Source organism: Pristiophorus japonicus, chromosome 13 (assembly GCF_044704955.1).
Source record: "Pristiophorus japonicus isolate sPriJap1 chromosome 13, sPriJap1.hap1, whole genome shotgun sequence".
Classification (NCBI taxonomy): domain Eukaryota; kingdom Metazoa; phylum Chordata; class Chondrichthyes; family Pristiophoridae; genus Pristiophorus; species Pristiophorus japonicus.
In genome coordinates, this window is record NC_091989.1 from 175,087,510 (window position 1) to 175,115,437 (window position 27,928).

The 27,928-nt window shown below is 46.2% G+C and overlaps 1 protein-coding gene across 1 annotated transcript in view; it reads right to left on the reverse strand.

The window, feature by feature from the left end:
- Positions 1–305: 305 nt before the first annotated feature.
- The window catches only part of LOC139278981 (dynein light chain roadblock-type 2), a 61,895-nt gene continuing 34,272 nt past the window's right edge, over positions 306–27,928 (reverse strand). Inside the window, exons 3-4 of the mRNA XM_070898279.1 lie at positions 4,484–4,651; positions 306–548 (exon numbers count right to left, since the gene is read on the reverse strand). Of these exons, the coding sequence (XP_070754380.1) occupies positions 505–548; positions 4,484–4,651 (212 nt within the window). The 3' untranslated portion in view covers positions 306–504. The remainder of the gene's footprint in view (positions 549–4,483; positions 4,652–27,928) is intronic.

Below are 27,928 nucleotides of genomic sequence, written 5' to 3' on the forward strand. Positions count from 1 at the left end.
TGTTTCGAATTACCTAGTAATTTAAAAAAATGTTGCCATACTAATTATTAAACCCATCATAATTAATGACTGAGATTTTGATGTGTGCAAATAAACAGCTCACATTCAGATTTTAAAATGTCTTCTCAATTCCAATTGGCACTTGTATTCTGGCACTAAAATTACTTTGCAAAGAAACCCTACATCTCTACAAATTCTGGTCAGCGAATCAAGGGAAGGAAGTTGCATGCCATAGACAAGAGGACCACATCTGCGATCAAATTCACTACTGAAATAATGATGGCACAAAGAAAGGAAAACAAAAATGAGTTGCACGTCGTCATTTTTTTTAATGAAGTGTGTTAAGAAACAAAATTCAGTATTAGTTAATGTTTTATTCAAAACCATGACTGGTCCGTCATACTGTTGCAAATTCACTTTTCACTATTAACTTATTTAAGGTTATATTGATAGTCTTTAACAGCTGAATATTTATCTTGGTGCCTTTCAGTATGCTCTCTGAATTCATTCACTTGGATTCTGGATGACAATTAGAAGGTATTCTTTATCTGTAAAGGAAATAAAAAGCACAAAACTCAAGAATAGAACACAAAAAGGTTTCTTTCTTCCAGCTGTACAATTAATTTCTATAATAATTTCCACATTTTAAATGTTCAATACTTTCTATTTGAAAAGTAAAAGAGATTAAGCTCCAACATCTCATCAGATTGTGTCATTGCAAATTATAATTTTTCTTCCAATTTGAAAAACATGTTTGAGAACCATTCTATTTGCAGGTACAAAGCTATGGTGGTCTTCACTGAACACATTGCAGACCTCTTACATCAAACATTCAGTACTCATCTGAACCAGACATAGATTTTTGTCTTAACCAACTACAGATTGTTTCTCTTCATACTTATTAACCACCCAGTGTGAATTTCATTGTGTTTTAAAGGACACTAGGTACAGACATGGCTGGCTTCCATAGTGACAACTGCTGTTAGAACAAGAGCAGACTCAAGAAGCACAGAAAATCCCCATGTTAAACTGAAACACTATTTTATTAGTCTGAACAGGTACCAGGAATAAAGATTTCAAAACATAAACTAAACTTGAGTGTCAGCTGACTGTTATACAACATACAAAATTCTTACAGGGCTCGACAGGGTAGATGCAGGGAGGATATTTCTCCTGGTTGGGGAGTCTAGAACCAGAGGTCAGAGTCTTAGAATAAGGGGTCAGCCATTTAAGACTGAGATGAGGAGAAATGTCTTCACTCAGAGGGTGGTGAATCCTTGGAATTCTCTACCCCAGAGGGCTGTGGTGGTTCAGTCATTGAGTATATTCAAGACAGAGCGATAGATTTTTGAATATTAAAAGAATCAAGGGATTATGGGGGTAGTGCGGGAAAGTGGAGTTGAGGTAGAAGATCAGTCATGATCTTATTGAATAGCGGAGCAGGCTCAAGGGGCCGAATGGTCTACTCCTGCTTATGTTCTTATAAGCTATTCTTGCAGTTTGTGCTTCTGTGCAAACCCCGATTATTCTTCCAGTCAATCTCAGGTATCCACAATTATCTGTTTCTAATGTAAAAACTCCTAACCTTATTTAAGTAGTGGGAGGGTGAGACAGACCCTGGCAGGGAGTGGTGGAATCTTTACTGGAAATATGAGGGAATGTTACTTTCAGGACCAGACTTATAAAATACCTCAACCTCTGACTCATCGTGAGTAACTCCACAGCAGGTTCACTTGTGATAACAAAAAATTCCATGTATCATTCTATAGCCATGCTGAATACACAATCTTGTGCAATTGTCAATGCTTTAAACAAAGAAGTGAATTCATGATGGATGATGTTAAAGTTTTTCCTTAAACTTGAAGGAAATCGACTTGAAATGAAACAGTCGATATCTCCGGTCACTAAAATTATCGAGACAAACAATGACAAAATTAAACACTGCTGTCAGCAGCACAAATCAATACTTCCATTCATTGTTGCACCTCAAACATTGGTATCATGATTTGCAGAAAATATTTAATGCCTTTCTTAAATTAAATTCATAAGTTTTCAGCATATTTCACAATTTCTGTGGCATTATTAATTACGGGAGATTTACAGACACAGATAAACTTGCAGGAGGGAGAAAGTGTACAAGGAGACAATGTCCTTTCAAGCTACTTTGTTCTGCAGAAACTCCTTGGTAAAGGAACAGTGTTGATTTTAGAATGTCAGAATAAAGCTGGTTGCGACATGTTTTCATGATGCAACATTTTATTTGCACCCCCTCCCCCCAATTCTACTGTGATTTGGGTAAAATGATGGCGGCTGTGTGAAATGTTCATGCTTAAACTGTACCCCACAAAAGAGAGTGTTATATGCAGAAAACAATTTGAGCCTCATTACACAAAGGTGTAGCCCTGGTTGTTGCAGCTCGGTCACTAGTGGTGGACATAATTTGAAGTGATGAATTTAAAGTATGACACACCACTGAAGCATGCTGGTCTAAGTCCAATTTTTCCCCCATTGGCACCAAATCTGTTAAATGAGTCTGGTGACCATACTGCAGTCAGTTTCTTCGATGGTGAATAAAAAAAGTCAGTGCTGATAATTTGATAAATGGCAGCATATGTAGAGCATGCTAAATAAGAAACTAATACACAATTTATTCCATGAGTAACCAAGGTCCAGTACCTCATGAGTGCAGTGTTGAAGTCATAATGAGTCAAGATTTTCCTTCTTGGCTTTATGAATATTCTGAAGTTACTCACACAGCATATATTATGCTTACAAAAATATGTAATAAATATTAGATAGAACAAGAGGCAACCAATTTTAATAGGTCACCCTGAGCACTATCCCACCTCGTCAGCAAGAAAAAAGTATTAAGCTCCTACAAATAATTTCAGCCCACAATATAATACTTTATGGCACAGTATCAAAGACCAGGGATAATGATTTATCACCGAGATGCAACACAGATGGAATAACGTAAAATATTTTCTGTTTTGAAGATCCTTATATCTCCTCTTTTAAAGAAAACTAATTTTATCCCTTTCTTGCTGTGGTCTCTGGAGCCCTTGTTATTTGCGCCCAAACTGCTCCCAAATCTGTGCCAATACTGCTTAAAGCCAGCTATCAAGGAATTGTATGCAGAAGCTCTATCCTCTACCCACATTTCACACTGGTGCTCCAATACTACCCATGCCAATTGTTTTGAAATTGGTATTTGCATACTGCATTGTAGAGAATCAAGTTATCGATTTCCAAACTGATTGATCAGAAGTATTTGAAAGTACTTTTACATCATTCGGTGACTGGATCATAGAGCTAACATTTTAACCTAACTCTGTAACTTGGTATCTGTTTTGAATCAAGCTGGGACAATGAATATAGCTCTTAGGCCACCTCCTGGAAAATTCATTAGTAGGAACAAAGACATGTGGAGGAGGGAGAATCAATATAGAATGAAAGTATATCCAGTCACATTCATCATTCTGTGACTAGATGTGGCAGTCTCAGGCAAACACACTGTAAGCAGAGTGGTGAGAAATAGGTTTGCATTCAGTTAATTACACAGCATATCTGATGTTGATTCCCTCTGATGGTGAATTCAGCACATGTGTCGGATCAATATTTCTCCAAAAAGTGGAAAATCAGAAGGCAAGTCATTCCAGGACCCCCTCCTGCACACCAAAGTAGCTGGCATCAGTGGGCAATTGGCAGAGACCCAGGAGCTCATCACCTGCTCTCAGCCTGGGAATAGAAACAATTTTTTAAAATTTGCTCTTGGGATTTGAGCAACACTGGCAAGACAGTATTTACTGCCTATCCTTTGTTGCCGAGTCAATTACGGAGCGTGGAGGTGGAGTTGCATGTAGGCCAAACCAAGCAGGGCTGGTAGGTTCTCTTCCCTGAAGGACATTCGTGAACCACTTGGGTTTTTAGGATAATCTGTCATTAGTCATTTTTCTGGTGCCAGCTGGCAAATTGCCAAGTTGATTGAATTTGGTTTCACTACTTTAAATTCACAACCTCTGGGTTGTTTGTCCAACATTACAACCCCTAGGTAACCATGCCCAAGCATAAAGAGGGACAAAATAGTTGTAAGAAATGAGAGTAGTGCATCAGTAGCTACAAGGGTTCTGTGACTTCCGCAAGTGCATTTGGTTAAAAACAAACTTCTGGCAAATGCCTTGCTTTTATAACAGAACTCTTTCTTGGCATTAAAACTTTTGTCAGCCTTCAAAGTAAAGCTTCAAGCATTTTTTAAACTAAATTTAACTTGGCTGTACAAGGCTAGACCAGCAATGGAAGGACCCTGTGGTTAATAGAGAGTGTGTCCTTCACAAAGATGCGTTGATATTTTCCTGAAGCTTTAAAAGCTGTAACTATTAACTTTGGTTTTCAACAGGCATAAAGACTTTGTGCCTTGGAATTATTTGGATTGCCACCCATCAAGGAATGAATCTATTTCGCTCCTTCAGTCAAATAGTTTTACCTGGTGCAACCATTATCTCATGTTTTTTCGATCGGACCCGTAAGAAGGTCAAGTCATTCTGTGGGTCAATATCTCGGACAGTGCTTCGGGCTTTCATGGCAAGTTGATGGAACAGGCCTGCATACTGCACAGTGGTGGAGTTATCCAAGGTTGTCCTTATTGGAATTCCTGCAGATCAAAGCATACAAAAACAATTATATAGCTGTTTATAAATTACATTCATATTTTACTTGTGTTACAGCTTCAAACACTTGCGCCCTGGTTGCCCAGCCAGCTGCCAAATAATATTTAAAATGTAACAATATCAGTATTGAGTAAATAAAGGTCAATATGGAAATTTGCATCAGCCATAAAAGGCGCCTGGAAGCAGTTAATGACATATCAATCTAAGGGCTCAATTTTCCCCAGTAATTTGCGCTGCTTTTTTTCGGCCTAAGATAAAAGAAATACAAGTTTCTCCAATCAATGTGCGCCAGTGTAACTCAGTTAGATATGATTTTTTTTAGGTTAGTTTTTTTTTGTGTCAGTTTTTTTTTGTGTCATAGGGGGCGTAACCTGCCACCCGCGCCAATTCGGGCCATTTGAGCAAGTTTGGCCAGCTCCGATTTATTCCAATTCTGGCCTCTGTGGAAAAACGTTGTGGTGAATTAAGAAAATCGGCGCAGAGAAGTAAATCAGTGCAGCAGATTCCCGGACAGCAGCAGCAGAGGGGTGAGAGAGTGGGATAGAGGGATGGGGAGAGGGGCGAGGGGGGAAAAGAAGCCTGTCGGGCATAGTTAGGTGCGGGGACCAGGAGGGAGGAGGCTGTTTAGCCTGGGATAGGTGCAGGGACAGGGAGGCCATTCGGCCAGGATTAAGTGCAGGGACCAACATCGGGAGGACATTTGGCCAGGGATAAGTGTGAGGACTAGGAGGCCTGGGATAGGAGCAAGGACCAGGAGGCCAGCATCAGAAGGAAGGGGGATGAGATAAACTTTGTTATTATACTTGAATAATTTAATGGAGGTAAGTTACTGCAATGTGTAATGTGCTTGTGCAGGTTGCTGTGAGCTGGCTGTATGTGTCACTTTCCAGCCTCAGCCCGCATTGTGTCCCTGGTTACCATGGCAACCCGATCCTTTTTTTGCACAGATTTTGGGCTCCACCCCATAAACTAAACGACAGGCCAGGCAGCGCCAAAATGAAGAATTCAAACGGGGAAACTTAGATGGTTGTTTTTGGCATATTTGGGCCCCCAAAAAATGGGTGGAACTCTTCAAGTACACCAAAAAACAGCTTTGGGGAAAATTGAGCCCTATTTATCTAGCCCCTTCTTGAATCTGCTATTATTATTCATCTCCACTGTCTCTTTGAACAGACATTTCCCCTAATCGATAACTCTTTCTATAAATCTAAATTGTTCGTTCACTTTCCCATAAATCAGTTATGACGGGAAGCAATGTCGATCCTAACCCTAGTCACTCGTCTACAACAATGCTGCTTCATCATCTACATTATTTCCCTCCTCCCCCACAAACTGAAACCAGTTGATCAAGCCTTTGTGCCAATAGCAAGTACCTGAAGCCTTATTGGAGCGGAATACATGGTCGAAGGAAGGTTATACTTGCCATAGAGGGAGTGCTACGAAGATTCACCAGTCTGATTCCTGGGATGCAGGGGGGGGAGGGGGGGGTATTGTCCTACAAGGAGAGATTGAGCAGACTAGGCCTCGATTCTCTAGAGTTTAGAAGAATGAGAGGTGATCTCATTGAAACTTACAAAATTATTAGAGCTCGACAAGGTAGATGCAAGGAGTACGAGGATGTTTCCCCTGGCTGGGGAGTCTAGAACCAGGGGTCACAGTCTCAGTATAAGGGATCAGCCATTTAGGACTGAAATGAGCAGAAATGTCTTCACTGATTCCCAGACTGATTTCCGGGATGGCAGGACTGACTAGGAATGAATGATCACAGTATGGTTGAATTTGTAATACAGATTGAGGGTGAGGAAGTAGTGTCTCAAACGAGCGTACTATGCTTAAACAAAGGGGACGACAGTGGGATGAGGGCAGAGTTGGCTAAAGTAGACTGGAAACAGACTAAATGGTGGCACAATTGAGGAACAGTGGAGGACTTTTAAGGAGCTCTTTCATAGTGCTCAACAAAAATGTATTCCAATGAAAAAGAAGGGCGGTAAGAGAAGGGATAACCAGCCGTGGATAACCAAGGAAATAAAGGAGTATCAAATTAAAAACCAATGCGTATAAGGTGGCCAAGGTTAGTGGGAAAATAGAAGATTGGGAAAATTTTAAACGACAGCAAAGAATGACCAAGAAAGCAATAAAGGAAAGATAGATTACGAAAGTAAACTTGCACAAATCATAAAAACGGATAGTAAAAGCTTTTACAGATATATAAAACGGAAGAGTGACTAAAGTAAATGTTGGTCCCTTAGAAGATGAGAAGGGGGATTTAATAATGAGAAATGTGGAAATGGCTGAGACCTTAAACAATTATTTTGCTTCGGTCTTCACAGTGGAAGGCACAGAAACCATGCCAGAAATTGCTGGTCACAGGAATGTGGGAAGGGAGGACCTGGAGACAATCACTAGGAGGGGTAGTGCTGGACAGGCTAATGGGACTCAAGGTAGACAAGTCCCCTGGTCCTGATGAAATGCATCCCAGGGTATTAAAAGAGATGGCGGAAGTTATAGCAGATGCATTCGTTATAATCTACCAAAATTTTCTGGACTCTGGGGAGGTACCAGCGGATTAGAAAGCAGCTAATGTAACGACTCTGTTCAAAAAAGGGGGCAGACAAAAGGCAGGTAACTATAGGCCGGTTAGTTTAACATCTGTAGTGGGGAAAATGCTTGAAACTATTAAGGAAGAAATAGCGGGACATCTAGATAGGAATAGTGCAATCAAGCAGACGCAGCATGGATTCATGAAGGGGAAATCACGTTTAACTAATTTACTGGAATTCTTTGAGGATATAACGAGCATGGTGGATAGAGGTGTACCGATGGAAATCAGTGGTTAGTGGTATGCCACAGGGATCGGTGCTGGGACCACAACTGTTTACAAAGTACATAGATGTCCTGGAAGAGGGGACAGAGTGTAGTGTAACAAAATTTGCAGATGACACAAAGATTAGTGGGAAAGCGGGTTGTGTAGAGGATAGAGAGGCTGCAAAGAGATTTAGTTAGGTTAAGCGAATGGGCTAAGGTTTGGCAGATGGAATACAATGTCGGAAAGTGTGAGGTCATCCACCTTGGGAAAAAAAAAACAGGAAAAGGTAATATTATTTGAATGGGGAGAAATTACAACATGCTGAGATGCAGAGGGACCTGGGGGTCCTTGTGCACGAATCCCAAAAAGTTAGTTTGCAGGTGCAGTAGGTAATCAGGAAAGCGAATGGAATGTTGGCCTTCATTGCGAGAGGGATGGAGTACAAAAGCAGGGCGGTCCTTCTGCAACTGTATAGGGTATTGGTGAGGCCGCACCTGGAGTACTGTGTGCAGTTTTGGTCACCTTACTTAAGGAAGGATATACTGGCTTTGGAGGGGGTACAGAGACAATTCACTAGGCTGATTCCGGAGTTGAGGGGGTTACCTTATGATGATAGATTGAGTAGACTGGGTCTTTACTCGTTGGAGTTCAGAAGGATGAGGGGTGATCTTATAGAAACATTTAAAATAATGACAGAGATAGACAAGATAGAGGCACAGAGGTTGTTTCCACTGGTTGGGGAGACTGGAACTAGGGGGCACAGCCTCAAAATACGGGGGAGCCAATTTAAAACCGAGTTGAGAAGGAATTTCTTCTCCCAGAGGGTTGTGAATCTGTGGAATTCTCTGCCCAAGGAAGCAGTTGAGGTTAGCTCATTGAATGTATTCAAATCACAGATAGATAAATTTTTAATCAATAAGGGAATTAAGGGTTATGGGGAGCTGAGTCCACGGCCAGATCAGCCATGATCTTGTTGAATGGCGGAGCAGGCTCGAGGGGCTAGATGGCCTACTCCTGTTCCTAATTCTTATGTTCTTATGTTCTTATGTACATACGAGGAGAGATTGGATCAAATGGGCCTGTATTCACTGGAGTTTAGAAGAATGAGGGGGGATCTCATAGGAACATATAAAATTCTGACGAGACTGGGCAGGTTAGATGTCGGAAGAATGTCCTCGATGTTGGGGAAGTCCAGAACCAGGGGACATAGGATAAGGGGTAAGCCATTTAGGACCGAGATGAAGAGAAACTTCTTCACTCAGAGAATTGTGAACCTGTGGAATTCTCTCCAGCAGAGAGTTGTTGATGCCAGTTCGTTAGCTATATTGAAGAGTTAGATATGGCCCTTATGGCTAAAGGGATCAAGGGGTATGGAGAGAAAACAGGAAAGGGATACTGAGGTGAATGATCAGCCATGATCTTATTGAATGGTGGTGCAGGCTCGAAGGGCCGAATGGCCTACTCCTGCACCTATTTTCTATGTTTCTATGTTTCACTCATGAGGGTTGTTAATCTTTGGAATTCTCTACCCCAGAGGGCTCAGTCGTCGAGTACATTAAGGACAGATCGATAAGAGTTTTGGATATTAAGGGAATCAATGGATACGAGGATAGTGCTGGCAAGTGGAATTGAGGTAGAAGATCAGCCATGATCTCACTGAATGGTAGAGCAGGTTTCAGGGGCCAAATAGTCTACTCCTGTTCCTATTTCTTAAGTTCTTATGTTCTTATGTTCATGCTTGTGGCTTCACATTGCGAGTTCAATGGTGGAACAAGCACTTTACCATAGATAGAAGGGTGCTTTGTACAAATCATCTCATGCTTGCTGACAGGATGCGACTGTCAAAATAGCCAAGAGATTTAAAAAGAAGGTAAAATGCTAAAATCATAATCAAAACAGAAAATGCTAGAAATGAATACCAGGGCAATCAGCACCTGAAAGGAGAAAGAAAAGCCAACACTTCACGTGCGACCCTTCAACAGAACTCGTCTTGGGCAAGATGGCTACCACTAGACGCCTCTCGAGGCCTACAAAAGGCCGCGAGAGGCGTCGGGAGGTGCGTGGAGAGACGCGAGTCCGGGGTCGGCGAGAGGCCTACAAAAGGCCGCGAGAGGCGTCGGGAGGTGCGTGGAGAGACGCGAGTCCGGGGTCGGCGAGAGGCCAAGTGGGTAAGTGATTGGTAAGTAGCTTTTCGTTTTTCTCTTCTATAACAGTGAGTAAACTTTAGCATTGTTGTTGCCAATTTAAGTTAATCGAAAGGTTAAGTCATGACAGAGGAGAGCTCGGTCCTGTACCATGTGGGAACTCAGGGACTCTTCCGGTGTCCCGGACGACTACGTGTGCGGGAAGTGTATCCGCCTCCAGCTCCTAACAGACCGCGTTGTGGAGTTGGAGCCGAGGGTGGATTTACTCTGGAGCATCCACGATGCTGAGAATGATGTGAGTAGCATGTGTAGCGAGTTGGTCTTACCGCAGGTGAAGGGTCCACAGCCAGCTAGAGAATGGAAGACCAGCAGGAAGAGCAGTGCAAGGAAGGTAGTGCAGGGGTCCCCTGCGGTCATCCCCCTGCAAAACAGATACACCGCTTTGGGTACTGTTGAGGAGGATGACTCATCAGGGGAGGGCAGCAGCAGCCAAGTTCATGGCACCGTGGCTGGCTCTGCTGCACAGCAGGGTGGGAAAAAGAGTGGGAGAGCTAAAGTGATAGGGGACCCTACTGTCAGGGGAATAGATAGGAGTTTCTGCGGCCGCAACCGACACTCCAGGATGGTATGTTGCCTCCCTGGTGCAAGGGTCAAGGATGTCTCGGAGCGGCTGCAGAGCATTCTGGAGAGGGAGTGTGAACAGCCAATTGTCGTGGTACATGTAGGTACCAACGATATAGGTAAGAAGCGGGAAGAGGTCCGACAAGCTGAATTTAGGGAGCGAGGAGTTAAATTAAAAAGTAGGACCTCAAAGGTAGTAATCTCTGGATTGCTACCAGTGCCACGTGCTAATCAGAGTAGAGGGAGCAGGATAGTTAGAATAAATACGTGGCTTGAGCAGTGGTGCAAGAGGGAGGGATTCAAATTCCTGGGACATTGGAACCAGTACAAAAGGGCCGGTCTGCACTTGGGCAGGACTGGAACTGATATCCAAGGGGTAACATTTGCTAATACAGTTCGGGAGTGTTTAAACTAATATGGCAGGGGGATGGGAACCTATGCAGCGAGATAGGGCGAAGTAATTATGGAGTCAGAAACAGATGGTAGAAAGGTAAAAAATAGTGGAAGGCCGAGTAAACAAAGGCAAGAAACAAAAAGGGCCACACTACATTATAATTCAAAAAGGACAAAGGATGTTAAAAAAACAAGCCTGAAGGCTTTGTGTCTTAATGCAAGGAGTATCCGTAATAAGGTGGATGAACTAACTGTGCAAATAGATTTTAACGGATATGATGTGATTGGGATTACGGAGACGTGGCTCCAGGATGATCAGGGCTGGGAACTCAACATCCATGGGTATTCAACATTCAGGAAGGATAGAATAAAAGGAAAAGGAGGTGAGGTAGCATTGCTGGTTAAAGAGGAGATTAATGCAATAGTTAGCTTGGATGATGTGGAATCTATATGGGTAGAGCTGCAGAACACCAAAGGGCAAAAAACATTAGTGGGAGTTGTGTACAGACCTCCAAATAGTAGTAGTGATGTTGGGGAGGGCATCAAACAGGAAATTAGGGGTGCATGCAATAAAGGTGTAGCAGTTATCATGGGTGACTTTAATATGCATATAGATTGGGCTAACCAAACTGGAAGCAATATGGTGGAGGAGGATTTCCTGGAGTGCATAAGGGATGGTTTTCTAGACCAATATGTCGAGGAACCAACTAGGGGGGAGGCCATCTTCGACTGGGTGTTGTGTAATGAGAGAGGATTAATTAGCAATCTCGTTGTGCGAGGCCCCTTGGGGAAGAGTGACCATAATATGGTGGAATTCTACATTAGGATGGAGAATGAAACAGTTAATTCAGAGACCATGGTCCAGAACTTAAAGAAGGGTAACTTAGAAGGTATGAGGTGTGAATTGGCAAGGATAGATTGGCGAATTATACTTAAGGGGTTGACTGTGGATGGGCAATGGCAGACATTTAGAGACCGCATGGATGAACTACAACAATTGTACATCCCTGTCTGGCGTAAAAATAAAAAAGGGAAGATGGCTCAACCGTGGCTATCAAGGGAAATCAGGTATAGTATTAAAGCCAAGGAAGTGGCATACAAATTGGCCAGAAATAGCAGTGAACCTGGGGACTGGGAGAAATTTAGAACTCAGCAGAGGAGGACAAAGGGTTTGATTAGGGCAGGGAAAATAAGAGTACGAGAGGAAGCTTGCAGGGAACATTAAGACGGACTGCAAAAGTTTCGATAGATATGTAAAGAGAAAAAGGTTAGTAAAGACAAACGTAGGTCCCCTGCAGTCAGAATCAGGGGAAGTCATAACGGGGAACAAAGAAATGGCAGACCAATTGAACAAGTACTTTGGTTCGGTATTCACTAAGGAAGACACAAACAACCTTCCGGATATAAAAGGGGTCAGAGGGTCTAGTAAGGAGGAGGAACTGAGGGAAATCCTTATTAGTCGGGAAATTGTGTTGGGGAAATTGATGGGATTGAAGGCCGATAAATCCCCAGGGGCTGATGGACTGCATCCCAGAGTACTTAAGGAGGTGGCCTTGGAAATAGCGGATGCATTGAGAGTCATTTTCCAACATTCCATAGACTCTGGATCAGTTCCTATCGAGTGGAGGGTAGCCAATGTAACCCCACTTTTTAAAAAAGGAGGGAGAGAGAAAACAGGGAATTATAGACCAGTCAGCCTGACATCAGTAGTGGGTAAAATGATGCAATCAATTATTAAGGATGTCATAGCAGCGCATTTGGAAAGAAGTGACATGATAGGTCCAAGTCAGCATGGATTTGTAAAAGGGAAGATGCTTGACAAATCTTCTGGAATTTTTTGAGGATGTTTCCAGTAGAGTGGGGACAAGGGAGAACCAGTTGATGTGGTATATTTGGACTTTCAGAAGGCTTTCGACAAGGTCCCACACAAAAGAGATTAATGTGCACAGTTAAAGCACATGGGATTGGGGGTAGTGTGCTGACATGGATTGAGAACTGGTTGTCAGACAGGAAGCAAAGAGTAAGAGTAGGAATAAATGGGTACTTTTCAGAATGGCAGGCAGTGACTAGTGGGGTACTGCAAGGTTCTGTGCTGGGGCTCCAGCTGTTTACATTGTACATTAATGATTTAGACGAGGGGATTAAATGTAGTATCTCCAAATTTGCGGATGACACTAAGTTGGGTGGCAGTGTGAGCTGCGAGGAGGATCTATGAGGCTGCAGAGTGACTTGGATAGGTTAGGTGAGTGGGCAAATGCATGACAGATGAAGTATAATGTGGATAAATGTGAGGTTATCCACTTTGGTGGTAAAAAGAGAGACAGACTATTTTCTGAATGGTGACAGATTAGGAAAAGGGGAGGTGCAACGAGACCTGGGTGTCATGGTACATCAGTCATTGAAGGTTGGCATGCAGGTACAGCAGGCGGTTAAGAAAGCAAATGGCATGTTGGCCTTCATAGCAAGGGGATTTGAGTACAGGGGCAGGGAGGTATTGCTACAGTTGTACAGGGCCTTGGTGAGGCCACTCCTGGAGTATTGTGTACAGTTTTGGTCTCCTAACTTGAGGAAGGACATTCTTGCTATTGAGGGAGTGCAGCGAAGGTTCACCAGACTGATTCCCGGGATGGCGGGACTGACAGATCAAGAAAGACTGGATCAACTGGGCTTGTATTCACTGGAGTTCAGAAGAATGAGAGGGGATCTCATAGAAACGTTTAAAATTCTGACGGGTTTAGACAGGTTAGATGCAGGAAGAATGTTCCCAATGTTGGGGAAGTCCAGAATCAGGGGTCACAGTCTAAGGATAAGGGGTAAGCCATTTAGGACTGAGATGAGTAGAAACTTCTTCACCCAGAGAGTGGTGAACCTGTGGAATTCTCTACCACAAAGTTGTTGAGGCCAATTCACTAAATATATTCAAAAAGGAGTTAGATATAGTCCTTACTACTAGGGGGATCAAGGGGTATGGCGAGAAAGCAGGAATGGGGTACTGAGGTTGCATGTTCAGCCATGAACTCATTGAACGGCGGTGCAGACTCAAAGGGCCGAATGGCCTACTCCTGCACCTATTTTCTATGTTTCTATGTAGACGGGCAGTTCTATAAGGAGCTCTTCACTTCTATCCATGGGAATCTCCAGCCATCCTCTCCCAAATCTCCTAGCTTCCACTGGTCAAGTTCTCCTAGCTCCTTGGTGCATTTTATCACCAACTACAAGTTAATGGTTTTAAACCCTCCCCTGCTCTCTGCTTCTCAAATTTGGTTTCTGAATTCCTGGACTTCTCTGGACATCAAGACTATGCTTCTGCACTGGACTACACAGCGAGACTCATTTGCTGTGTCAAATATATCTTCCCCACTATGGCTGTTTCGCTGCTGAGCTGGGTGACTCGTTCTACTGTGTTTTTTTTTGCTTTGTTGGTCACTGGTTTCACATTTACTCCTCTGCTTCTGATTTAGGGGGACCTCCAACTTCATGGTCATCTTACTGCACTGCAATCGATTCTCATCACCACGGCAATAACTTCCCAACCTTCAATTCTCTACCCTTCAAATAGCTTCTGGAATTCTCTTGCCTGGTACATCGGTCTCCGAACTTGGACAACTGTTAGTCGATGCTCCATGCAGACTCCATCTCACCATCGTCAACTTTTTCCCTGCACGGAAACTCCAACTAACTCTGGACTCCTTGGTACTGTCATCAATCGATTCGCTATTACGCCCAGAAAATACGCACCCCTATAATTCCTACATAACCAGGCCGATGTAACTGGAGCTTTTCAGTGTCCATTTGCATGCGCATTTTTGGTTGCCGCTCCGGACCCGCGCCATTTACTTCTATTTCCACTTTCCCCCCCCCTCCTTTTTCTTCTCTCTCTATCCCTTCCTGACCGTGTCTCCTGTCGCCATGCCGCCTTTCATCTCTCCCCTCTTGGATACTCTGCCCTCCCAAATCCCTTCCCCAACCCTACATTACTCTTCGACCTTCCAACTCACCTGCCATCATCCCAGGCTTGACTCCTTTGGATAAGTCCACAGCTTCCCTCTGTGCCTCTTTTGAATTCCTCAGAAGGAACCGCCATGGCACTCGTCGTTGTCTCCTCACACACACCCCAACTGTCCTATTGTACTTCCTCACTAACGGGGGGCTAATCTTGCAAATCTCCTCCCTGTCCAACTTACCCCTCCAAGCGCTGACTGTGGATCAGCCATCAATGACCCTCTACGCATCTCCCTGAAGAATGTCCGTTCACTTGCGAACAAGCCCCTTGCCATCCATGAGCTTATCGTCAATGATTGCATTGATATCATGGCCCTGATGGAAACTTAGCAGAGGGGTGATGACACCTTATCCTTAAATGAAGCCTTCCCACCTGGTTATACCTTCCACCACTTGCCTTGCCCAGACTGCCATGGCTCTGATCACCAAATCACACCTTGGTCTGTCCCCCTACTCCTCTGTCACTTTCTCCTCGTTTGAGCATCTGACCTTTTTACACCACTCTCACTTAAAATTCTCATTCTCTTCCGCCTACCAAAGGACGATAAAAATTATCACATATCTTCACTGCTTTCCTCCCTCTGCCCCGAGCAAATTCTCCTCGGTGATTTCAACCTCCATCTTAATTCATCATGCTCTCTCTCTCTTCTCGGAGTTCACTACTCTTCTATCCTCTCAATCTCCGTGTTAACTCCCCAACCCATATTCACGGCCTTCCCCTTGACCTTGCCATCACTCGTGGTCTTGTTATTCCCACTGTGTTAATTACAGACAAGGCCATCTCTGACCACTTCCTTGTATTGCTCTCCCTCCACATCCCCCTTTCCGCACCCAATCCTACTTCCTTCTGTGTCGCCCCTGGAAAAAACTCTTACAAGTGCACTTACGAAATCCCACTGTTCCGCCCTTGGTCCTCCATTCACCATGACATTTCTGCAGCCACCGATCTGCTCAACTACACCCTCACCACCACCTTTGATGCCCTAGTCCCTATTAAAACCATTACTCTCTCTCACTCTGGCGTTCTTCCTGGTACGACCCTCACCTTCGCTCCCTCAAGTCCAAGAGACACAGACTTGAATGGACATGGCAGATAACTGGTTTAGCCAATCACTGTCAGATCCAACTGGACCACATAAAACATCGGGTCCTACTCTTGTCTGCCAAAACTGCTCACTATTCCAGGGTCATTCTGGAATGCAAAAATAACACACATTACACCAGTGACCACAATCCAAAAGTGTTTCATTGGCTGTAAAACGCTTTGAGATGTCCGGTGGTCGTGAAAGGCGCTATATAAATGTAAGCCTTTCTTTTCTACTATTCTCTGAACCATCTTCGTAAACCCCTTTCCCACAACAAGTGCGAGGAGCTCATGGACTTTTGCCTCTATGATTGAGACCATCCGATCAGCTGCCTCTGCCACTTCCTTTCCTTCCCCTAACTCACTTGGTCAAACTTCCTCCAAGGTTCCCCCCTGACCTAGCCTTGCATCTTTCTCCAGTTTCTCTCCGATCTCCCGCTTTGACCTCTCCAAGCTCATCTTGTCCACGAGACCCACTTCCTGCCCCTTCGACCTGATTCCCACTAAACTGCTGACCACCAAACTTCCTTTTCTGGCTCCCATGTTAGCTGATATCGTTCATGGTTCGCTCTCCTCGGGTACTGTCCCCCTCTCCTTCAAATCTGCCGTCATCACCCCTTTCCTCAAAATAACAAATCTAGATCCCACTAGCCTCGCAAACTACCACCCCATCCTCTCAAGTCTTTGAACGTGTTATCGCCTCCCAAATCCGTGCCCAACTTTTCCGCAACTCCATTTTTGAATCTCTCCAATCAGTTTCCGCCCTTGCCACAGTACCGAAATAGCACTCAAAGTCACAACTGATATCCTTTGTAACTGTGACAAAGGTAAGTTATTCTTCCTAGTCCTTCTCAATCTGTCTGCAGCCTTTGACACGATTGACCACACCATCCTCCTCCAATGCATCTCCAACATCCTCCAGCTGGGTGTTCTGCACTTGCCTGGTTCCATTCTTTTCTAATCATAGCCAGAAAATCAATGGCTTCACTTCCCACACCGTTAACTGTGGTGTCCCCCAAGGATCTATCCCTTTCTCCCTCCTATTTCTCATTTATATGCTGCCCCTTGGCAACATCATCCAAAAACACAGCATCAGTTTCCACATGTACGCTGATGACACCCAGCTGTACTTCTTCTTCTTCGGCAGTCTCTCGGAGTTGAGGAAGACTTGGTTCCATACTAATAGGAGTTCTCAGGTGACTGAAGTACAATGCGGGACCCACAGTCTCTATCACAGGTGGGAGGGACACATGGGTGGGGTACTTGGGTTGCCGTGCGCTCCTTCCGCTGTTTGCACTTGGTAAATGGGCGATGGATCAGTGATGTACGATGTCTCAGCCTTACTGATCGCTGGGACATAGCCCATTTCTTGGATACTAATTTTCCACTCGGCGATAGGCCAGCGATGTGAAATGTGAGCAATGCAACGTTCACCCATCAAACGGCCAGCAATGTGGAAGGCCAAAGCTTCCCAAGCAACAGCCGACTGCGCATGCAATTTTTTTTCTGGACTGGTTTTCCCAAGTTTCGGGAAGTCAGGGGTCATCCACACATACGCAGAAGGGGGGGGGGGGGGGGAGAAAGAGAGAGAGAGAGAGAGAGAGAGAGAGAGAGAGAGAGAGAGAGAGAGAGAGAGAGAGATAGAGAGAGAGGAGAGGAGAAGGCAGTGAATTGGAGGAGAGAAGTTTTACAGAGTTTAAAAGTGCTTTAAAGATATGAAATACTTTGCAATATTTACACGTTATAATATAGCTTAAAATGTCAGAAATGCATCATGATGCCTTTAGCAATGAGGCCAATGAGGCCCTAGTCAAAGAGGTCCATTCCCGGTGGGGCTATCTGACTCGGGGTGCGCACGGGAAACCCCCACCTCGAGTTTATAGAAAAATTTAGGCGGAGATTGCTGCAGTGATGTCCTCCGCACCCCATGAGGCGAGGGGGGTCGGACCAGTTCCGGAAACGCTAGAACAGCTTGGTAGCTGCAGCAAGAGTAAGTTGCATTTTATATTGTACTAATGCAAATTTGAATTATAATAATGAATCTCCTGTATTGAATTTAATTTGTTTATTCATAAATGTTTTACATAAATTACATGTTAAGATCCGGACAGGGCTCTGAACCTTGGACTATGTATGGGACAATGTGGAGGGAGCTTTACTCTGTATGGAACCCCATGCTGCAGATGCCCTGGGAGTGTGGAGGGAGCTTCACTCTGGCTGCTGCAGTATAGAGAGATGTATGTGTTAAGCTATTGCATGTAACGTTTTAAATTGTTGTGACTCCATGATACTCCCTAGTCAATTAGCTTATGCTATACTCTTTTCTCGTTTGCAGAAGAAATTAATCAATAGGGCTGAGCAGAGGCGCACCGGGATATGGGGGGGGGGGCTCTGCTCAGCTTCAACTGCTGACAGACCTCGGAGCGTGCAACCGTGGTCGTGGGCCACCAAAACCATTCGGCCACCACCGATGGTCTGGCGGAGCCCAGCTATGCGTCTTGTGAGTAATATAATGTCCTGTAATTATAATGCAATATACGAATGATGTCATGTCATGTCATGCATGCAGCCTTTTTGCATAGGAAGCAGAGGATGCAGCTGCTATAGCTTTCTGGGGTAGTGAAATGTATTGATATGTAACATCTCTCGTTAATGTGCACTGTTATGCCCTTATTACAGAGCTTATTAGAACATGTGTTTCTAAGATCAACCTGAGGCGCTGGTCGAGGTGCAACCAGCACCTGCTGAGGAGCAAGAGGAAGAGGACGAGCTAGACAACACTATCGCCACCACTGACCTCAAGGAGGAGGAGGTGCACCAGCTACAGCAGACAGCTGGGGGGGGGGGGGGAACCTGCAGTCATCTCACTCGAGATAGACGAGGCACCGGGACCAAGCAGTGTGCAGCCGGCACCGCCAAGGCGCACGCCAACCCTACGGAGGCCGGGTCAGCAAGGTCAACAATCGTCTCCCTCGGATGGTCAGTTGGAGGGCTTGATCTCCCTGTGCTCAGAGACAGTCACGATAGGTCGCGAGCTTCTCCAGGGGTTCCCTCAGTTTGCGTCTACCTTTTCCCAGGTGTCTGCTATGCAAGTGCAGTTAGCACGGCAGACACTGGAGGGGATGCGAGAGCAGACTGCCGCAATCAATGCCCTTCGGCATGCGCTGCTGGCTGAACACGGCGCTGCACCCCAAAGTTGGGTCTGAGTACAACCCCGAGCCCTCAAGTGAGTACGGAGGATACACTTCCTCTCGACTCGGAAGACGAACAGCCAGCTTCGTCTTCCACTCCAAGACCTCCAACACGGCAGGAAGTCTTGCTGTCACCTGCTGCACGCCAGCATCATCACGATCTGCCGGAACGAAAACGGGTGGGTGGTGTTAAAACACGGGGTGGTAAAGGACCTGGAGGGAAACGCGGCCGCAGGTAGGGAGGGGGGGGGGGTTGTTTTTGCAATGTTAAATTTTTTTATAGTTATGTACGTTCGTTGTTGTTGGGGGGGGGGGGGAGAAAGGGGAGAGAGGGAGGGTGTTGATAAAATTTAAAATTCGGTGGAAATACTGAATTTAACAATTGTGCATTCTCTTATTACTTAAGTTAAGCATTAATGCAAATGTTGTACAATAAAGGCCAGGCCATTGCAGGCAAGGCCAAAACATAACAACACAAATGCAACTTTTGTTTAACTGCAAATGTAAATGTGACTATCCCCAAAGTAAGTTCATGCAAAGCGTTCATAAATGAGCTGCTGACTAACAGCTAAGCAGCCTACCGTAACTGCCACGGGGTATTGGTCTTCTTTGGGGGGGGGGGGGGGGGGGGGGGGGGGGAACCATGGCAAGATCGCCAGGTTGATTGGCCTCCCCGGGGGTCCTCACCAGCCTCCTCTTCCGCCTCCTCTTGCTCCTCGCCAGCTGGCTCTCCCGTCTCCCCTGCAGCCCCATCTGGCATTAGTTGTCCTCTCCTTATAGCTAGGTTATGCAGCATGCAACACACCACAATAAATACAGCGACCTGATCAGGGTGGTACTATAGGCTGCCACCAGCATGGTCCAGGCATCTGAATCACTGCTCTAGGACTCCCATTTGTCTTTGACGATGTTGCGTGTCGCTATGTGGCTTTTGTTGTAACATTTCTCTGCTTCAGTACGGGATTACACAGTGGGGTCATCAGCCAGCTGGCAAGGCCATATCCCTAATAACCCAGCATCCAACTGTGACCTTCTGGCTGATTAACAAATAGGTCAGGGATAACACTCTCACATAGGATGTCCTTATCATGGATGCTGCCAGGAAATGTAGCATTTACTGTCATGATTATTTGCTTATGGTTGACAAGCTGCACATTCAGGGAGTGGAATCCCTTTCTGTTACGAAACACCTCCGCGTTCTGTAGAGGGGCTTTAAGGACAATGTACGTGCAGTCTATTGCTCCCTGCACCTTGGAGAAGATCGCTAGTCGAGAAACCCAAAGCCCTCCCTGGTCATAGGGAAGCTTATAAAGTCCATCCTGCGAGTGTAAAGGGCTTCAGTCACCTGCTGAATGGAGCAGTCTGTGGCGTGCTGCGAGATACAGCAGATGTCGCCAGCTGAAGCCTGAATGGATCCCGAAGCGTAGAAGGATAGTGCCGCAGTAATCTTCACCTCAACAGCAGTGTGGTTCTGATGGTGCTGGAAGGCTGCAGATACCCCTTGAGATGGCAAGTCAAGGGGAATTACCTCCTTCTGGAAGCACAGCCTCCTAAGACACGTGTTTTCAGACAAGTTGAGGTAAGATTGCATTTCTTTGTACCTTCGTCGGCTGTACGCTCACCTCCTTGGTCTACGCATAACTCTGCCACCTCTTCGATTGATCCTTTCAGAAACCAGCATGTGAGCAGTTACGAGTAATGGCACAGAAAGCATAGGCCCCCCATTATCAATAATTATTTTCACTTGCTATAAATGCACTTTTCAGTAAACAATGCCTAATCGACTAAGCTATTGTACAATTAAATATAAGTATAAATCTGAGTGGATCTATCTATAAAAGTCATTTAAATAACTCTCATATCTTAGCTTGAGTTTTTTAGCTGCCTTCGCCCTTCCTCCGAAATCCAAAATGGTCTACGTAGTGCCCAGTTCGGTCAGGAAAGCCCGGGAAAAGCAATTATTATACAGCGATCCTCGGCGAGCGATCAGCCCGGCGAAGTGAGCCGGAACGTGGGGGCTTAATTTTCCGGCGATGCTGAGGCCCGAGTTACCATTTTTTGTTCAAAATGGGCGACAGATGACCGTTTTGGACGATACATGGGAATATATGAGCGATGCGAGGTGAAAAGTCAAGCCCGTTCGGTGCCTTCTCCTCCATTTTGAGCGGTCTTGGGCCAGGGTATACCAGGTGTTGGTGGGGATATTTCGCTTTCTCAGGGAGGCTTTGAGAGTATCCTTGAAGCACTTTCTCTGCCCACCTGGGCCTTGCTTGCGATGTCGGAGCTCCGAATAGAGCGCTTGTTTTGGAAGTCTAGTACGGGCATGCGGACGATATGGCCCATCCATTGGAGCTGATTGAGCGTGGTCAATGCTTCGATGCTGGGGGTGTTGGCCTGAAAGAGAGAATACAGATGTCGGTGCGCCGATCCTGCCGATGGATTTGCAGGATCTTGCAGAGGTAGCATTGGTGGTACTTCTCCAATGTTTTGAGGTGCCTGCTGTGCATAGTCCATGTTGTGTATCTGTAAAGCATGCGCTCCCATGTTCCACCACCAGGGAGTGCATCCCCTGAAGTCCCATGGGATCCCAGCATCCTTTGAGAGCACTGTATATAAGTCTGTTCCTCACTCGAGTGTCTTAATAAAGACTGAGGTCACTGTTAATTTAACCTCCCTGCATGCAGTCTCATGTGTTAGGAACACAATAACTGGCGACGAGTATACGAATCCAACGCAAAGATGCAGCAAACTGTGGAAATCCTGGAGAAGTTCTCGGAGGGTGAGGACTGGGAAGCTGATGTCGAACGGCTAGACCAGTACTTTGTAGCCAACGAGCTGGACGGAGAAGGACGCGCTGCAAAAAGGAGAGCGGTCCTCCTCATGGTTTGCGGGGAACCAACCTACATCCTCATGAAGAATCTTCTGGCTCCGGTTAAACCCACAGATAAGTCGTATGAGAAGCTGTGTACACTGGTTCGAGAGCATCTTAACCAGAGGGAGAGCGCGCTGATGGCAAGGTATCGGTTCTACACGTGCCAGCGATCTGAAGGTCAGGAAGTGGCGAGCTACGTCGCCGAGCTAAGGCGACTTGCAGGACCGTGAGTTTGATGGTTACCTGGAGCAAATGCTCAGAGACTTTTTTGTACTGGGCATTGGCCACGAGACCATCCTACGAAAACTTTTGATTGTAGAGACACCGACCCTCAGTAAGGCCATTGCGATAGCACCGGCATTTATGTCCACCAGTGATAACACCAAACAAATCTCTCAGCATACAAATGCTAGCAATGTTCATAAATTAACTGGAACTGTGTTTGCAAGCAGAAATGTACAGGACAGAAACCACGAGTCTGCAACTGCCAACAGGCCTCAGGTGACCCAGATGATCCAGAGTCTGCAACAAAGGATGAATCTAAGGAAATTCACACCTTGTCGGTGTTGTGGAGGTTTCCATTCAGTCGATTCATGCCGCTTCAAAGGGTATGTTTGCAAGAGCTGTGGAACAATGGGGCACCTCCAACGAGCGTGCAGACAAGCTGCAAGCTCTGCAAAACCTGCTAACCACCACGTGGCAGAGGAAGATCAGTCCATGGTGGATCAAAGCAATTTTGAGCCTCAGGAGGAGGCAGATGCTGAATTAAACGAGGTGCACACATTTTCGATGAAATGTCCACCTATAATGCGAAATGTAAAATTGAATGGCTTACCCGTAGCCATGGACACTGGCGCCAGCCAATCCATCACGAGTAAAAAGATGTTTGAGAGACTGTGGTGCAACAAGGCACTCAGACCAGCCCTGAGCCCCATCCACACGAAACTGAGAACGTACACCGAAGAGCTCATTGCTAACCTGGGCAGCGCCATGGTCAAGGTCACCTACAAGGGCATGGTGCACGAACTGTCACTCTGGATTGTCCCGGGCGATGGCCCCACTGCTTGGAAGGAGCTGGCTGGGCAAAATCCGCTGGAACTGGGATGACATCCGAGCGCGGTCACATGTCGATGAGGCCTCATGTACCCAGATTCTGAACAAATTTCCGTCCCTTTGAGTCAGGCATTGGAAACTTTTCCAGGGCGAAGGTGCGGATCCACTTGGTCCCAGAGGCAAGACCCATTCACCACAAGGTGTGAGCGGTACCTCACATGATGAGGGAGTGTGTGGAAATCGAGCTGGACAGGCTGCAACGCGAGGGCATCATATCCCCAGTGGAATTCAGCGAGTGGGCCAGCCCAATTATTCCAGTACTCAAAAGTGATGGCACGGTCAGGATTTGCAGCGATTATAAAGTAACTATTAACCATTTCTCGTGACAGGACCAATACCCGCTACCCAAAGCAGACGACCTATTTGCGACGCTGGCAGGAGGCAAGACATTCACCAAGCTCGACCTGACTTCGGCCTACATGACACAGGAGCTGGAGGAGTCTTCGAAGGGCCTCACCTGCATCAACACGCACAAGGGACTGTTCATCTACAACAGATGCCCGTTTGGAATTCGGTCGGCTGTAGCGATCTTCCAGAGAAACATGGAGAGTCTACTCAAGTCGCTACCATGCACGGTGGTTTTTCAGGACGACATATTGGTCACGGGTCGGGACACAATTGAGCACCTGCAAAACCTGGAGGAGGTCCTCCAGCGACTGGATCGCGTCGGGCTGCAGCTGAAGAGGTCGAAATGCGTCTTCATAGCAACAGAAGTGGAGTTTTTGGGGAGAAAGATCACGGCGGACGGCGTTCAGCCCAGACGCCAAGACAGAGGCTATCAGGAATGCGTCCAGGCCACAGAACGTCACGGAGCTGCGGTCGTTCCTGGGACTCCTCTGCTATTTTGGTAACTTTCTACCAGGGTTAAGTACCCTTTTAGAGCCTCTACATGTGTTATTGAGTAAAGGTGAGAACTGGGTATGGGGGAAAAAAAACAAGTAATTGCTTTTGAGAAAGCCAGAAACATTTTATGCTCCAACAAGCTGCTTGTATTGTATAAACTGTGTAAAAGACTTGTTCGAGCATGTGATGCGTCGTCGTATGGAGTCGGGTGTGTATTACAACAAGCTAATGTTGCGGGGAAGTTGCAACCTGTCGCCTATGCCTCCAGGAGCTTATCTAAAGCTGAGAGGGCCTGCAGCACGATTGAGAAAGAGGCATTAGCATGTGTATTCGGGGTAAAGAAAATACATCAGTACCTGTTTGGCCTCAAATTTGAACTGGAAACCGACCACAAGCCCTTCATATCCCTGTTCTCTGAAAACAAGGGGATAAATACTAATGCCTCAGCCCGCATACAAAGGTGGGCACTCACGCTATCAGCGTACAACTATACCATCTGCCACAGGCCAGGCACCGAGAACTGTGCGGATGCTCTGTCGGCTACCATTGCCCACCACGGGGGTGGAAATGGCACAGCCTGCAGACTTGTTTGAAAATGATAAATCACCTGTCACAGACTGCCAGATTAGGACTTGGACCAGCCAAGATCCTCTGCTGTCCGAGTAAAAAAAAAAAACTGTGTACTGCATGGGAGCTGGGCCAGCATCCCCGTTGAAATGCAAGAGCTAATCAAGCCATTCCAGCGGCGAAAGGACGAGCGATCCATTCAGACAGACTGCCTGTTGTGGGGTAACCGCGTAGTGCTACCCAAAAAGGGCAGGGAGACGGTCATCTCGGATCTCCACAGCACACACCCGGGTATAGTAATGATGAAAGCGATAGCCAGATCCCACGTGTGATGGCCCGGTATCGACTCTGACTTAAGAGTCCTGTGTATGGCAATGCAGCATGTGTGCTCAGTTGAGCAACGCGCCCAGAGAGGCACCACTAAGTTTGTGGTCCTGGCCCTCCAGACCATGGTCGAGGATCCATGTCGACTCTGCGGGCCGTTTCTCGATAAAATGTTCCTGGTGGTGGTGGTGGATGCTTTTTCAAAATGGATTGAATATGAAATAATGTCGGGAAGCACCGTCACCATTGAAAGCCTGAGGGCCATGTTTGCCACCCACGGCCTGCCTGACATACTGGTCAGTGACAATGGGCCATGTTTCACTAGTGCCGAATTTAAAGAATTCATGATCCACAATGGGATCAAACATGACACCTCGGCCCCGTTTAAACCAGCCTCCAATGGGCAGACAGAGCGGGCAGTACAAACCATCAAACAGAGCCTTAAACGAGTCACAGAAGGCTCACTCCAAACCTGCCTGCCCCGAGTACTGCTCAACTCGCTCACAGGGGTGTCCCCAGCTGAGCTACTCATGAAAAGGACACTTAAAACCGGACTCTCGCTGGTTCACCCCAACCTGCATGATCAGTTGGGAGAGTAGGCGGCAGCAACAAAATGTAAACAATGGCCGCACCACTGTGTCACGGGAAATTGATCTGAATGACCCGGTGTACTAAACTATGGACATGGTCCCAACTGGATCGCAGGCACGGTGATAGCTAACGAAGGGAATAGGGTGTTTGTAGTCAAACTAGACAATGGACAAATTTGCAGAAAGCACCTGGACCAAACGAGGCTGCGGTTCACAGACTTCCCTGAACAACCCACAGCAGACACCACCTTTTGAGAGCCCACAACACACACCCAAAGGATCAACGACACCACGCCGAACCAGGAAATCGAAACCATCATGCCCAACAGCCCAGGCTCACCCAGCAGCCCTGCAGGGCCAACAACGCGCCAGCCCAGCCAACACACCAGAACAGACATTTGTACCGAGGCGGTCCACCAGGGAAAGAAAGGCTCCCGACCGCCTCACCTTGTAAATAGTTTTCACTTTCACTTTGCGGCGGGTGGGGGGGGGGGGCGGCGGAGGAAGTGATGATGTGTATCTGTAAAGCATGCATTCCCATGTTCCGCCACCAGGGAACGCATCCCCTGAAGTCTCAAGGGATCCCAGCATCCCTTGGGAGCACTGTATAGAAGCCAGCCCCGAAGGCCTGTTCCTCACTCTGGAGTGTCATAATAAAGACTGAGGTCACTGTTACTTTAACCTCCCTGTGTGCAGTCTCATCTATGTTAGGAACACAATAGTCCATGTATCTGAAGAATGTAGGAGGGCAGGTATCACTTCTGCTCTGTAGATCATGAGCTTGGTGCCAGGTTTGAGGTCCTGATCTTCAAACATTCTCTTCCTCAGGCAACCGAAGGCTGCACTGGCACACTGAAGGCAGTGTTGGACATAGTCATGACGTCTGCCGTTGTTGACAGGAGGCTCCAGAGAAATAAAAAATGGTCCATGTTGTCCAAGGCCTCGTCATGGATCTTGATAATCGGGAGGCAGTACTGTGTGGCGGGGTCAGGTTGGTCGAGAACCTTTGTCTTACGGATGTTTAATGGACGGACCATACTCTCATATGCTTCGGTGAAGGTTTGGGCGATTGTTTAGAGTTCGGCCTCGGAGTACCTTACACCAATGCTTTTCTCGACCCCTCCATGGTCTCTAAATTGTCAGACTGCTCGTCAGACATCCAGTACGGGATGAACAGAAATTTTCTCCACTTAAATATTTGAAAGACCGAAGGCATCGTCTTTGGTCCCGACACAAACTCCGTTCCCGAGGCACCGACTCCATCCCTCTCCTTGGCATCTGTCTGAGGTTGAATCAGACTGTTCACAAGCTTGGTGTCATACTTGACCCTGAAACAAGCTTCCAACCATATATCCGTGGTATAATTAAGACCACCTATTTCCATCTCCATAACATTGCCCATCTCCATCCCTGCCTCAGCTCATCTGCTGCTTAAACCCTCATCCATGACTTTGTTACCTCTAGACTTAGCAACTCCAACATACCTACTGGCTGGCCTCCCACATTCTACCCTACATAAACTTGAGGTCATCCGAACTAGGCTGTCCGTGTCCTAACGAGCACCAATTCCTATTCACCCATCACCCCTGTGCTCGCTGACCTGCATTGGTTCCCAGTCAAGTAACACCTCGATTTCAAAATGCTCATCCTGATTTACAAATCTCTTCATGGCCTTGCGCCTCCCTATCTCTAATCTCATTCAGCCTCACAACCCCCTCTGTGCTCCTCAAATTCTACCCTTTTGAGCATCCCTGGTTATAATCACTCAACCACTGGTGGCCGTGCCTTCAGCTGCCTAGGGCCTAAGCTCTGGAACTCCCTCCCAAAACCTCTTCCCCCTCTTTCCTCCTTTTAAGACGCTCCTTAAAACCTACCTCTTGGACCAAGCTTTTGGTCATCTGATGTAATTTCGGTGTGAAATTTGTGTCTTACAATACTCCTGTGAAGCGCCTTAATTAATTAAAGGCGTATATAGAAACATAGAAAATAGGTGCAGGAGTAAGCCATTTGGCCCTTCGAGCCTGCACCGCCGTTCAATGAGTTCATGGCTGAACATGCAACTTCAGTACCCCATTCCTGCTTTCTCGCCATACCCCTTGATCCCCCTAGTAGTAAGGACTACATCTAACTCCTTTTTGAATATATTTAGTGAATTGGCCTCAACAACTTTGTGGTAGAGAATTCCACAGGTTCACCACTCTCTGGGTGAAGAAGTTTCTCCTCATCTCGGTCCTAAATGGCTTACCCCTTATCCTTAGACTATGACCCCTGGTACTGGACTTCCCCAACATTGGGAACATTCTTCCTGCAACTAACCTGTCTAAACCCGTCAGAATTTTAAACGTTTCTATGAGATCCCCTCTCATTCTTCTGAACTCCAGTGAATACAAGCCCAGTTGATCCAGTCTTTCTTGATCTGTCAGTCCCGCCATCCCGGGAATCAGTCTGGTGAACCTTCGCTGCACTCCCTCAATAGCAAGAATGTCCTTCCTCAAGTTAGACGACCAAAACTGTACACAATACTCCAGGTGTGGCCACAACTCTAGTAACACCTCCCTGCCCCTGTACTCAAAACCCCTCGCTATGAAGGCCAACATGCCATTTGCTTTCTTAACCTCCTGCTGTACCTGCATGCCAACCTTCAATGACTGATGTACCATGACACCAAAGTCTCGTTGCACCTCCCCTTTTCCTAATCTGTCACCATTCAG